Source organism: Accipiter gentilis, chromosome 17 (genome assembly GCF_929443795.1).
Source record: "Accipiter gentilis chromosome 17, bAccGen1.1, whole genome shotgun sequence".
In the NCBI taxonomy this organism is placed as follows: Eukaryota; Metazoa; Chordata; class Aves; order Accipitriformes; family Accipitridae; genus Astur; species Astur gentilis.
Genome location: NC_064896.1, coordinates 12987059 through 13002377, shown reverse-complemented (window position 1 = coordinate 13002377; position 15319 = coordinate 12987059). Strand labels below are relative to the sequence as shown.

The 15319-nt window shown below is 37.8% G+C and overlaps 1 protein-coding gene across 2 annotated transcripts in view; it reads right to left on the bottom strand.

Annotated features, from left to right (window-relative positions):
• Positions 1-15319, bottom strand: part of KCNQ1 (potassium voltage-gated channel subfamily Q member 1) — a 369743-nt gene that overhangs the window by 258276 nt on the left and 96148 nt on the right. For both annotated transcript variants that reach the window (XM_049821099.1, XM_049821100.1), the window contains exons 7-8: positions 5663-5773; positions 3072-3167 (exon numbers count right to left, since the gene is read on the bottom strand). In XM_049821099.1, coding sequence (XP_049677056.1) covers positions 3072-3167; positions 5663-5773 — 207 coding nt within the window. The remainder of the gene's footprint in view (positions 1-3071; positions 3168-5662; positions 5774-15319) is intronic.

The window sequence follows — 15319 nt, the reverse complement described above, 5'->3', positions numbered from 1 at the left end:
TTTGCATTAGCAACAAACAAATAGTAAGAGAGAATTCTAGACTGGACTCAAAAGATTGGGTTTAAATTTCTTGCTCTGCCCCAGTTTCCCTCTGCGCATTCTGCCCATTGCATCCTGTGTTTCAAGCTCCTACTCAGAAAAGAAAAAAAAAAAAGAAAAAAGAAAAAATCATTCTTCCCTGCCTCACAAGGGTACTATCAGAAAAAAAACCAAACAAACAACCAATCGTGATGTGGTCAGTAGGGCTATATTCATACAAAGAAATAAGACCGAGGGCATGAGGGAGCAGCACCAATGGTTAACCAGGAGCCAAAAGCCAAAACCAATCCTCCCTCCTGCCAACCACCAATGATTAAAGTACTATGTTCCAAGACAAAAAGGAAGAAAACCAGGCCTAGGAAACAAGACCAATCAGAGACAAAACACTACTGCATTCTCACTTAGTTGTGTAAATATATCATCAAAGTTGATTAATAATTAGTCTCCACATTAAAAAGGCAGATCCTCATTTACAGACTACATGAAAAAAGGACACACATACACATACACAAAATCTAAAGTGGGAAAGGCCAGAAAACACTAAATGGAAGAAACAAAGCAAGGCAGAATGACAAAGGAAAACAGACAGCAGTTGAAAAGTAAAGGATCAGACAATCACCATGTAATTCCCGCCACGGTTAATAGGGTAGTGGAAGAAACAACTGGCCACTAGAAGATAAGAAGGAATACAGGGAAAAAGTATCACTCATTTCAGCTGTTGCCACCTTGTATTTATTTCATAAAATTCTTGGTTTAAGAATAAACTTTTTGTAAATTATTTGTAGAGCATTCATTAAACTGGGCTTTTAGAAGTCCAAGAGTATTAGTAAATCATAATTACCACTATTAAGAACAGGTAGTCAGCAACTCATTGTCTATCCTCCACCCCTCCTTAATATTTCAGATAGAGCCAAGTATAACATTCTTGACATGCAATCTCAGGCTTCCCCATAATTTGGGGTTGATTTCCCAAAAGAGTCAGTGGGAACACTAAAAATCCATTCACAGAATCATGGAATGGTTTGGGTTGGAAGGGACCTTAAAGACCATCTACTTCCAACCCCCCTGCCATGGCCAGGGACACCTTCCACTAGCCCAGGTTGCTCAAAGCCCCATCCAGCCTGGCCTTGAACACTGCCAGGGATGGGGCATCCACAACCTCTCTGGGCAACCTGTTCCAGTGCCTCGCCACCCTCACAGTAAAGAACTTTCTTCCTAATATCTAATCTAAATCTACCCTCTTTCAGTTTAAAACCATTACCCCTCATTCTATCACTACACTCCTTGATAAAGAGTCCCTCCCCATCTTTCCTGTAGGCCCCTTTAGGTACTGGAAGGCTGCTATAAGGTCTCCCCAGAGCCTTCTCTTCTCCAGGCTGAACAACCCCAACTCTCTCAGCCTGTCTTCACAGGAGAGGTGCTCCAGCCCCCTGATCATCTTCATGGCCCTCCTCTGGACTTGCTCCAACAGGTCCATGACCTTCTTATGTTGGGGGCCCCAGAGCTGAAGGCAGTACTGCAGGTGGGGTCTCATGAGAGCAGAGTAGAGGAGGAGAATCACCTCCCTTGACCTGCTGGTCATGTTTCTCTTGATGCAGCCCAGGATACAGTTGGCTTTTTGGGCTGCGAACACACATTGCCGGGTCATGCTGAGCTTCTCATCAACCAACACCCCCAAGTCCTTTTCCGCAGGGCTGCTCTCAATCCACTGAACACCCAGCCTGTGTTTGTGCTTGGGAATGTTCCGACCCATGTGCAGGACCTTGCACTTGGCCTTGTTGAACTTCATGAGGTTCACACAGGCCCATGTCTCAAGCCTGTCAAGGTCCCTCTGGGTGGTATCCCTTCCCTCCAGCATGTTGACCACACCACACAGCTTGGTGTTGTCAGCAAACTTGCTGAGGGTGCAATCAATCCCACTGTCCATGTCGCCAAAGATGTCAAACAGGGCTGGTCCCAACACCAATCCCTGAGGAACACCACTTGTCACATGTTTTCCACATTCTTTGCAAAACCGTACCTTTTTCTAACCATGCAATCGAAACGAAACACACTGAGTCTGAAGATTTTTGGCTAATCTCTGGCTATAACCAGAGCCCTAAATTTAAACCTTTTTCACATTAACTCTGGGACTGTTTAGTTTCAAGCATAAACTTTACAGTTAGCTACTGTTTCCATAAAGAGCCTGACCTGGAAATCCACGTTCACTCATGAAGCTAGAGAAGTAAGTCATATGAGAACACAAAAATGATACAGCTTAGGTGTACATCTAGATTTCTTTTAAATTTGATCCCCATGCTTCTAAAGCTACATGCAGATACTGAGTGAGGGAAGAAAAGCTGGAAAAAGCTAGAATGAAACAATACTTCTCCAGGGTGAAAAGCTGGCTCCACTGAAGTAAAGGATAAAAGGTCATTGACCTTACTGATGCTAAACTGCAACTGTATTTTCAACAGAGTGGATCAAAATTTTTCTGCCTGTATGTTATCCTACGTGAAAAAACTGATTTTGCAGAATCCCAGTGGTTCCCAGCCACCTATCCTGGAGCTGAAAAATTTAGACAAGATTTTTCTATTTAACATTCTGACTTAATTCTCCTAAATTTGAGATTTTTAAGAATTTATTTGTCCCAACAAAAATTAAGCATATCTGACATTTGTGTTTACAAGCAACAATGTATTTTTTAAAAGTACAATTTTACATGAAGCCTTCTCTCTTTTTTTCTCTACTGCAAGCATAGTATTTCATAATATTTTCTCCAGGTAAATTGTTCAATAATTGTTAACTACACAATAGCCTTCAGTTTTGATTTTAACCAGCTGAATTAAACAGTTTGTACTGATTTGGGAGGGAACTTTTCTGCTTATTAGCTTACATTAAAGGTGGGATTACCAAAACAGTTTGAAAGACATGCATCTGTAACTCCTATACAATTTTTAATGGGAATCAGGCATGAAAATACTGCCAACAGTTTTGAAAAAAACCTGTAAATGGAAAGAAATTATAGTATGCAAAATACAGAAACTCGGTACCTGTATGAGAGAGGCAGCAGCTGGAATTTGACGGTTGAAATGCTTCTGTCGTTGTTTCTGTTGTACCTTTAGGGCAAAGCCTGAACCAAGAATTCCCTGTGGGAAGAAAGAAAACACAGATCTAATTTTTTTTTTTAAGGGGGAAAAAACCCACACATAAGCTTGCCAAATTATGTTGTATTAATAAACTTCTATTCAGCATCATAAAACCCAACTAATTATTTAGAGGAAATGACTTAATACTGTTAAGTTTTTAAACTCAGTATTACTTGTTGAAACAAACTATGAATGCTATCATGCCCTGATCCAAACCCTATTTAAGTCAGCTGGACTCAAAGGCTAAAGAGCAAGCAGAAATGATATTTCATACCCTCTAAAAGCCTCATAAAAGCTTGTGCAGGGGAACGACAGAACAGGGAGAAATATTAACCTGATGTGCTTCATTTTTATGAGAAATAAAGCTTTGGCATGGCATGATTCAGGTCACAAGAAAGACCTTTTAACTGTAGTATGGTAATTTCTACTTCCATATGTTAGCGTATGCTGGGAGGGGAGGACAAAGAAGAGGAAAAGGAATATTACAAAATGGTCGGGATTTCAGCAAGTTCAACACAAGGCCATCTAATCCACTCTCAGGACAAAGGATATAGACCAATGGCACAGGATGGCATACAACCCAGAATGGCCTCCAAATGTAGTATAATAATAAAGTCCAAAATTAAGTATAGAGGGAGTCATTTATGCAGTCGTTTCCATAGCTATAGACATATTTAACAGAGGTTTTAGTAACATGCATGAAATAACACCTTCTATAAATCAGCTTACATGACTACACCTACTCAGAAAAGTGTAATTCATTTTCTCCATATGGTAGTCAAGGTGTCAGAGCAGCCAGTGATCTTGGCTCAACCTCTAAGAACAGTATTAATCATCAAGTGTTTTGAAAGGAACAGGAAAGGCCCTTCCTATTATGTTCGTTTAGCAAAGATCAAAGAGTTAATGATGCTCAAACATCACTTATTTGGGAAATGAAGGATCGTTGCTAGATCCAGAACCCATACCAGTTGTGTTTAGCCACAATTACTTTTGACTGTGATCTCAGCAGTTCCCCTTATTTAAAACAGCAACAAGGCAGTGTGCAGTAGTTACTACCTATCAACTATTTACTGCTAGAGCTTCAAACCCTAAATTTCCCCCATGGGCCAACTCACAAGAACAACTTAATTCAGTAATAAAATCACACAGATAAAGGGGTGTGTGGTGGTGTTTTACTTCTACAAACGACTAGGGAAATCTGATAGGTAAAACTAAAACCATTGCTGTGAAGGTGGGGCTGCTACACAATTATTTATAAAACATCTTTGCTGGCATTCAAGCCTGAGGGGAAAAAAAAACCAACCCACAACTCTTCAGTCAAAATAGTAGCTTTTGGCATTTTTCTTACAAATCATTTCATTTACCAGATCTCTCTTCTAAACAAGGAATAAACGTGAAAGACATTAGAATGAGGAGGGGGGGGACGAATATGCTTTAAAGGCAAACTGAAGCTGGAGAGTCTAAAAATCTACACTTAGTTACCCTCCTTTGCAGAAGATTGCATACCTTTAAAGTAAGCAACACATTTTTAAAAGCCACTGGAGTTTTAATAGCTACTGTTTCACATCATGAAGAATTTTTGTGACAGTACTGGAATAAAAGTACTCTTCTCATCCACCCTGTACTTATCCCCACCACTTCCCTGCCACAACTACACTAGCATCTGCTAACACAACTGTTCGTGTCACTGAACTGAAAAACTTGCTGAAAACATCTTAACAGCACATTTCAGGTTGCACAAACTTTTTAACAGCACAATTCAGGAGTAAAGCTAAATTTGTGAAAAAAATACCCTTAAGTACCATTAGCACTAAACATTTTAGGTTTTCAAACCACAGTCCAGGTTTTGCTGATTTTGACTTTACCCTTGGTACTCAAGTGCCTTGTTTCTTGTCAGAAAGTACCTGGGAACCCATTTTCAGTGCAAACAAAGTGCTGTAACACCTTTAAAAGCTCAGCCCTATGTCACTTCTGGAAATAGGACTTCGGCCATGGACAGACGCTAATTTGGCAAAGAGCTGCATCAGTGTCCCTGGCTGCTTATTGTTGTCTCTCTGCCAGTGACACCTTTTCAGCAGCTTTCCTAGAAGGATGTATGAGAACTCTACAGTTCGCCCTGGACCTAATCAGTTGAGTAAAATATGAGTGAATGCCTTAAAAAGCCAAAATATCACTGAGTCCAGAAGTAATTAGCATGAGAAATAATTTCCTTTACCCTTCTGAGACGGGCAGAATAAGTACTTTGAATTACATACCTTAATACTAAATCTAGTGCTGCATACAATAAACACTGCATATGCAATTTTTTTTTTTGGTACTTCTAGAAGTTCTTTTGCTACTACAATCTATATATATTTTAACTACCATGTAGAAGTTTAATACAAATCTTTCATAATATCAGGTTAAATGAAAGGTTAAAGAATTAATAACAAAATTTTCCTCTGATGACTAATGAGTCAACACCAAATTGCCAGCAAAAGCACAAGATAACCTACCGCAGGTAGTGCAAAAAATGAAATTGCAAATACTGAAAAACAAGATGCAATCGTCTTTCCTATCCAGGTCTGAGGCACTTTATCCCCATAGCCAATAGTTGTAACAGTCACCTGTAAAGAGAAATACATAGCACGTTACAGCAAGTATCAATGTGGTAGTTATGGGTTGTTGTTCTTTCTTCCTTTTTTATTTATTTTAAAGAAACACTGGTTGCATTCCTAACTGTCCCAGTGACAGTCTGTGTGACATTAATGAAGGTAACTCTCATCTCCAGGTTTGCTTCCCCATCTGTAATAGATGGGAAAAGGTACAGGAAATTGAATTACAATAAAATACACGCTTAAAATCTTGTAAAGTAAAACCATTAAGTCTTCATGGCTGAGGCAACTATGCGGTATATGAAGTTACTGAGATATGGGTTGCCTGCCCACGTCATACACTTTCCTTAGGGGGAAGCTGCCAACAGTTCTGAATTGCTCATTTTCTTTATGGGCAGGAGATGTTTGCTGAGAGGGCTGTTGCATTGAAAGAACATACATATACTGTAACCATGGACTATGACTGGGGTCAGACATGAAGTATTCTAGAGAATAATACTGGTATAAATAGCAAGAGAAGCTGAAAGTTTTCCATGCAGTAAAGATCCTGAAAACATAGTCTAACAAATCACTAATTCGTATAATGCATCAAGAGCAAGAACAGATAATTTAATGCATGCATGCAGGAAACATCTGTTGAGTTTGGCTTTCAAAACACTGAAGTGAAGATTACCACCACACTGATGTAGCATAACAAGGCTTAATAAGTCATTATTTGCATGAGCTCAAGGAAAGAATGGATTTGTTTGAAGCAGAAGGATACAATTGGCACCTGAGAGCAATTTAAATTCACCTATGTCACACGCTATTTCTGAATTTGGGAATTAAGAGAGATTTTTATCTGTGACTTTGAAGAAGGCTAACCAAATCAGAGCATGTGAAACCACACGAAGCTCGCAAGCAGTTGAAGCACACCTCAATTGCTGGCTGTTCAGATTTTCTTCTGACAGTATGGGCTTCAGCTGTCCAGGACACAGAGGATGTTAGTCCCAGACAGTAATATACACAGGCCATCCCCACCTTGTCCTGCATTTGCTCCTAGTTCACCTGTCTGCTGTAATGCGTACTACCCAGCAATTGCAGAAATGCAGGCAATACCTAGGGCAGCATCTCTAGGGAAGGAGAGAAGGGGAGGGCAGATTTACAGAGGCAAGATGTTTGTTAAGGGGGTGAAGGGATTGAGAACCTGGATTTGGGGAAATAAAAGGTCATGAAAGGTGCTTCAGGAAAAGTGTGGCTATTGGCCACTTCAAAAATTGTCCATTCCTACTAAAAGGTGAGACACCGGAGGGAAATCCTGTGGATGTAAGTTCTGACCTGAGCTGTACCTCAGAAACACACAAAGCAAGCCATCCATACTCAAACTGCCCACCTTCTAAGCAATGTCATTATGTGTCTGTCAAAGACATAACAAAGGGACAGTTCTATCTGCTTGACATGTTGATGTTAAAAGTTTAGTGTGAGTTGCTGATACTCAAAACGGTCAAAACGGTCATTTAACTTTTAATACAAGTTTTTAAAATGTGGCTTATTTCCAAGACTGTTTCATATTCTACAAAAGTATTTTAAGAATCAGCAACGTGAATGAAGTACCCAAGTACCTTTGCCTGTATTCCTGAAATTGTTGTTGAAACACCACCTTAATTCAGGGCTTGATGAGGAACTGAAGGGATGACATTATCTCCTTACCTGCATAAGAGGGTCAGTTTAAAAAAAAATCCTAAATTCTAATTACAATTTCCTATTCAAAATATATAGTATAAAAAAGGAAATATAATTATGGGAATAGTGATGGCCTCCAATGTCTTCTTCCATAAAAGATTGTGAGAGAAGATAGTGGGTTATGCTTCAGTTTTTTTAAAAGATTTACAAATCGTCATTGAAATTTTTTATCAACTATTCTGTTACAACCTTAATATCATGTTGAAATAGATACATTAACTAGAAATGTGAAAAGAAATAGGTACTTTTGAGCTGACTAAAGTATAACTGAAGAAAAATTCATACACAACTAAGAAGTATTTGTCACCCCTTTCCCACAACCCCCCTGCCCATCCCTTCTGAATTGGTCCATATGAAGCATCACTGACACAAGAAAAGTATTTTCTGTGATGCTTGTTTAGGATTTTTTTTTTAATTTTGGAAATTGGGTTGCAAATCAAAGTGTGTGTTTAAGTTAACATTTTTCTCTGCCCTCATAACTCTAATCCATCTACAAATGCATTGTATTTCAAAATTACATTTTCTTTTTTCCCCAAGATATATGCTGTTGAAACCTTACGTGCCAAGTTTCTGCCCTAAATGAAATTTTACAGCCAGATTATAACCCCCTAAAGACTACAATACTAATTTTACAGTTGTAAAATAGGATTTTATAATGGAAATACTGACTCAACTTCTACTCTAGCATAGTAAATATGCTGGCATAATGAAATTAAATTGATACAAGAGCTCACACATTAAAATTTCATTGAAAAGCAGCATGTAAAACTAATTGTTTTAATTAGGAACAAAATCATATTCATCCATTGACTATTTCAGAACTTTGATCTGATGTACATCACCACAGGCTTTGGTATTAAGACTAATCTTGTTCCTATTAAATATGCATCAATAGTCTGAAGCAAAAATCCACACAGCAAGAAGAAATAGTTAGTCAGCACTGAATAGGGAAGGGATTTTATTCAAGGCTATCAGGCTAAAGTGAGCACAGAAAACTAATCAGGTGAGTAACAATGCTCTGTTGATGAAATTCTTTCTGTGTGCCTTGCAAAAATTTGGATAAACAGCTACAAAATACAAGACCGCATGATTCAGAAGTATTAAAAAGGCAGACATCACAGGACTGAGGGAGCAAACACAAACTAAAAGATTAAAAAAGCCAAGCGTTAAAGCAAATACGGGAAAGTCACCTTCTAGAAAATACCTTAACAACTTTGTTTCTAAATTTGCAGCACTGCAACTTCAAAAGCAATTGCACTAGGTATTGTTTTGCATACCAAATACCACTCAGAATTTTCTGACCCACTCGCAATACCCATCTTGATTAAATCAACTAATACAAGAACAACATCCAGTGATATACCAGAAACATCAACTGGTTCCCTAATTTCTTTGCAACTGAGGTCTAGTAAATTGCAAAATGGTTTGAATGCTCTCCTGTGTGCCTAAGTGTAATGAACACATTAGAAGCCTTTTTACGGCTTGACATCTTATTCAGTCAGCTGCATTCATACAAGTTGAATATAAAGTAGAATCTTTCCAAGTTGCTGAAATCCGTGCAGCACAAGTGCAAACAGATTAGACAGTCATGCTTTTACTTTACTGTGAAGTATGCAATCTATATAAAGCTAAAAAAACCCCCAGCAATCTTTCGATATTTTGGATTTTTTTCCAAATGACAATATTTTTCTCCCTTGTGCATGTAAGGATGTTAGCAATAAGAACCAATTCACACAACAGAAATTCCACTTTCTGCTGCCAATCACCTCTATGTACATTGCAACACTCCAAGAAGATTCAAGTTACATCCTTCAGATGAACAAGTTAAGAGACTATGTTCTACAGGACACAAATGTTTTGAAACATTGGAATTAAAATTGTAATCCAAAGCTGAAGAATGGACTTCCTTGTCACTACTATTACAAACATTTAAAGGGGATGTTTATACTATTTTTCTCCTTAAAGTTTTGAAGTAATTTCCACAGTTATCATTGCAGGCTCACACCATCATTCTCGATGCAGTTGAAGTACATAACTGAGACACAATCACATCTGAAGGGCACTGAAATACTTCTAATAACTTAGGATATGAAATGAAATGGAACTACACATCCAAACTGCAAAAAGAACAAATGGAATACATTAACTTCAGTGTCATGTCTCTCAAATAGTAGATCCTCAGTGCTGCCTAGCCATCCCTCTTGGATCTTAGTTTAATGCCTCCTCAAGGTGTCATTTTCAGCCATCCATCAGTTCTGACCAAATTACTGGCTGCTCTAAACCTCCTAATCAAATGGTGGCCCAAACTAAACATCGCCACTTGTGAGATTTCAGAGATAAAACTAGAAGTCTTAAAAAATAACCAACTGATGAAAACTAAGTTGAAGCGCTGAGCCTACCTAAATTTTCGAAGTCTGTTCCGTGCAATGAAACAAGGGACTACAGCAGCTTTAACCAAGACAGTAAGAATACAAAGGTTGAAGGGATCTTCTGGTTGCTATTCCTAGTTTCTGGCTACTTCAAGTCAGCCACGTTATGTCACCTCGTTCACTATCTCTTGAAAATGCAACTCCATCGGAAAATTAATTGGCTTTCCCCTCACTGTACCTGTTGGGATGTTGTTCCAGAACCTCACATTTTTAATGGTACCAGACATTCTTGTAGGCTCCTGTCTTCATTTCTGAAAGATGGGATTTCAGCCTTGTTTTTCTGTTCCGCTGTTTCATGGTCTCAGTTTGTCCACCTACCCTTTTCTGTTGCCTCACTCCTGCAGTACAGTTAATGCTGCAAAGGCCACTGAATCCCTTTCTCAGTGTGTTCAGCCTCAAAAATAAAAGCTGTTTTCACTTGCTCTTGTAAAATAGTCTATTAATCCCCTGGATCACCATGGCAGTAGTTCTGAAGGATGACACGATACAGAACATAAACTTGCATAAAAATAGTGAGAACTGTTCATTATTAGTGAAGGTATAGGCAAAGTGTTGTGGTTCATCCGAGCTTTTTTTTTTTTTTTTTTCCTTCCTCCTACAAGCACACTACCAAAATACAAAGGTAACTGAATTAGGAAAACATAGTCCAGCAAAAAGACTTAAAACCTCCCAGGAAGATGGTCATTTGATCTTTTTTTTTAATTTGATCATTGTTATGATCATTTTTACTTGGAGTGAACAGACAATTTTAGGTCTGAACTCAGTAGTAAACATATACATGGACACAAGCAATAAAACTCATAGGAGATCCAGCAGCTTTGTATCCTAGCCTGATAATTAATCCATTATCAGTTGTTTAAATTTTACAGCACAGCGATACCCACTTTCTTCGGGAGGCTGCAGTGTGCCAGCCCTTCTCTGCTCACTGATCGGATGAATGGGAAACGGCGGGAGGTCTGCCAGCCACCAGCAGTCACACTGCCGGCAAAGTCAAGAGCCAGCTCTGCCTAGTGGACTTGACCTCACCAGTGTTGAGCTCGAGCACATATAAGTCAATCTAGAGTAGAGGAGTTTCTCTTACCTAAACCTTGCTCAAAAGACTACTTCTGTACAAAAAAATGTCAGAAAAAGGAGGCAGCTGGAGTAGTACCCTCTATATCTCAGTGTGATATCGAAGGAAGTGCTGAGGTAAGATATCAACATATGCAGATAGTTTGACTACAACTTCTAGACTGTTTGTGGAAATTTTGCAGCTATTTCTTTTCTATTCATTATTAGTACTATATTACACCTCACAAAATACAGTAACTATACTGAAAAGAAACAGCATTATCTAGGTACAACAAGGGGAAAAGAATGTTTGAGCATATACAAAGTAGCCAAATATTTTAGGAGGGAAATTTTAAAACATCTTCCTATGAGGATAATGCTAGCCATATGACAGAGGAAAATCAGAGTGAAGTTAGTTTCAGCCTCCTACAGATCCACTTCAACAGGAGCACAATTTGTGCTAAGTATTGAAATTTAAATGACAGCTAAATTCCTTAATTATAATTATTTTTCCTAGATCCTGCAATAGAAAATTATCTATATTTTGAAATACTTTACTTTTGTTTCATCAAATGGAAACCAAGTGTTGAAAATTTCTGCATTCTTCTAGATATAATTTTTTTCCTAGTTCTTTGATATCTTTTGGTAGAGGTTTAGAGATTTGGGAATTAAGAAAATAAGTCCCAAGAGTGTTCTTTACATGTAAGAATAGCTACATCTGTACTTTGTAAGTAAGAATTTTAAAAGGTTTCTCTACATCTACCACACAGATCTTCATTAAATGAGAACAAAATGTAGCTGGAACTGCTCATGGAGTTAAAGCTCAGAGATGAGATGGCAGCTGCAAGATGCAGAGATTGCATGTACAAAGCATTTAAAAATACTAACCCTTGCATCTTCTGATCCCCGTTCCAAAAATTCTTAAAATAACCACCACCACCCCCAAAAAACCCCAAACACTTAATCCCAAAAACTGGGGGGGGGGGGGGGGGGATAAAAAAAAAAGGAGGGGGGGGAAGGATATAATGGGCCTATAGTTGGTATTCTTGATCTGTAAACCACAAGAAGAATAAAAATGAAGTGTCGCCTTCTGTCTAACATTGAAGACAGTGTATAGTCCTCAACAGCTTTTTTAATTTAGGAGGAGGGAAAAGAGGGTTCTGAATAACACAAGATCCCTTTTATGTAGCAATTTTTCAATATTTACGCTCAACTATTTATAAATTAAATCAGATCTGTTCTAATTTAACAAAAGTTCTATGCACATGTAGTTTTTTCAAGTGTATTTCCCTGCAACTTTTCAGCAAAGCTTTCCCACAATTTTGATTTTCAATTTATATTAAGCACATACTGATAGGCTTTACTAAATAGGAACATGGTTTTATGTATGCTCAGAAGTAAGCAAACTTGTAAATGTTGTGTTGAATTCAGTCCTTGGTGAGAAAGCACATATCGATGAATTAAAGGAACAAGAAACTCTTAACTAAAGCTGGTACTTGCAGACAATTGCTTGATCCAATTCAAACCAATTCAAAGGAACGGGCACAGTGTAATATCCATGTATGGCTATATTCAATAATTGCTTGTGACAAATAGTGCTCATGATCAAAGAGACTGTTACCACAATCCACGTAATGGTTTTCCTGAAGGATGTTTGTTCAGATGTGAAGGTTGGAATTGTGTATCATTCAGTGGATATCAAAAGGAGAGCTCCCCTCAGTCTGCCTGAGGCATGATTGAATTTAATGCTTAAGGGGGGGGACGGGGGGACGATGGACAAACCACACACAAAAAAAAACCCCAAAACAACACAAAAAAAGCCCCCCAAAACCACACAAAAAACCCTAGAGACAGTGAGACAATAACATTCCCTGAAGGTGGTCATCTTTGACAGATTTGGTGGGAACATTTTGCATCTTTTTTTTTTTAGTGGTGGTTTTTGGTTTTGTTTTGGTTTTTAATTCTTGCTTTTATTCGCCAGAATCTATACTAGGTCTTCAAGACTGTTAGTCTGAAGATTAAGGACAACATAAGCAGAGTAATTTTGAATATGGGCACTGGGAAGCTGAAAGATGCATCATGTTACTTGTATTTTACTTGCAAATATTAAATTTGTCTTTTGAAAGACATACAGATATGCAGCCATTGGCAGAATTATTTATATAACATGTGCTGCATTCAAAACCAGCAATAATACAGACAAATTTTTATGCCACAAGGTAACCTTAGGTTTCTTCAAGAAGCCTATAAACTGGAATGGTGAATAGCTACAGCCCAGAGTTCTCAAGGAAATTCAAATAAAGCCTAAGAGGCCTATTTACATATGGAAATGAAAACACAATATAGATTTATAAATAACAACAATGACAACAAGGAACACTTAATTAAAAGTTATGCACCCTATGGGTATGTCTATAGTCAGCAAAGCACAGTAATATAAAAGTACCCAATTCCAGATGCAGTTTAGTTGTAGTAACACAGACCTTTTATATGGTTTACTTTATGCTATGCTACATGTTCTATTGCCGCTATCCAAAGAACTTGTTTAGCAGTGTAGACATAAGCTGAGATAACAAAAAAAGTGCAGTGTTGTAGAGCAAGAAAGGGGATGTGGAAACGTTATCAGGTATTTTTCTTTTAGAAGTATTCTCTACTACATAAGGTAAGTGCACTTTTAGAGCAGTGAGATCAGCTACGTTGCCAGACAGATCACGTATCTATGACAGTGTTTGAGACAGGAGCTGTGAATTACCCTCTTCTGCGTGTCCAGTTCAAAACAGACTGACACAGGTTTTCAGTGACCAGAATTTGTGGCATTTAAGCAATTCTGAAAATTCTGGCTAAAAGACAACCAAAACTTTTGAGACCTAACACTTTGAGAAGGTTTTTGTACGAGTTTGAGAACTTCATTAGGAAGCATCCAGATACTTAATGACGCCCCACTTATTGCCCTAATTTTAAATGGCTTTTTCCTAGCAGAAAGCATGAAGAATATTACAGTATCAAAATACCAGAAATGGACAGACCTGAATCCATTTCAGTTTTGTTTTGCTAGATTCTTTTAGCAGTTAGCAGAAGTGTAGCATCTGCATTTAGAGCAGAACAAGGACACTAAATTCCATTTTTAATATTAAAGAAGTTACATTATGGGTTCATTGAATGCAGTCTCACACTTCAAGTGGCATGCTGCAACGTAATAAAAGTTATAACAGAGAAAGAATATTGCCATAATTAAACTTATTGACTAAAGAAGTTTCTTGTAATTAGAAAGACAAAATAACTGGCATGCCTATTAGCTGAGCAATAATTCCCTGAAAGGAGAATATTTCAATATCCTGACAGACCGTATTGCTTCTGTGGAAGGCTTTACTGTATTTTCAGTAAGCCAGTCTGGTCTGTCACATACTCAATTTTTAATGCCAATGCCAATGACAACATGTGTTCTTAAATGCAGCTACATCTGCCACTGTTAATTACTTAGTCATCTGACTGCTATATTGGAAAATAAAAACACCGTGATGACATGAAAGCATTGAAAAAGCTACTTGCCAGAAAGCCACTTCCTTGTGCTACACAGCAAGTTTTCTGATCCTAAGAGAGGCTGTATTTAACCATGGCAGACAGTAAGAGGAAGGACTTCTGCAGCAGACCTTATTAGCAACCTAAACAAAACCTGTTGTATTAAAAAAAGGCTACATGTGTATTTCAGCACCAGGAGACCTGCAATAGACTTGATCATCAATAGAGCCTTCCTTCCTGAAAGAACAAGTAGTACTGTTTGCAGAGAGAAGGCTATATAAGCACATACACGCAGAGGTTTATTAAAAATATTTCTTAAAAAAAAATATATGTTTTATTAGTGAAATGGAGCTGTTAGTCCTATCGCTCTTGTACATAAGACTTACTAGCAGTCTCATTTTTAACAAAAAAAAAAAGAAACAATGCCTTTTGATTTAAAACAGCAAAGACAAGACTCCAGAAGATCAGCACATTTTGAAAATGCAAGTATTGAATCATTAGTGATGCCTATGCATTTTAGAGATCTGTAGCATTTAATGATGACAGTTTGCTTTATTAAGCTACATACAGTTAAAGCAGATAAAATCAAGTCATTGCTTGAATACTAATGATAAGGAAAAACAGCTTTCAAAAAGTACCTTTCTTTGAACTGTTATAGGAAAAGGAAAGGGAAAAAATTACAGATGGGAAATCCCAAAACAGAGCAGCCAACCTAATATTGGCATATCATGTGAGAAAAGAAAGAGGGAATTGTTACTAGCAGAAGCAAGAAAATTGAAGTGTTTACTAAAATATAATCCCACAATAGAGATGCCAAACTAGTACATATAATAAACAA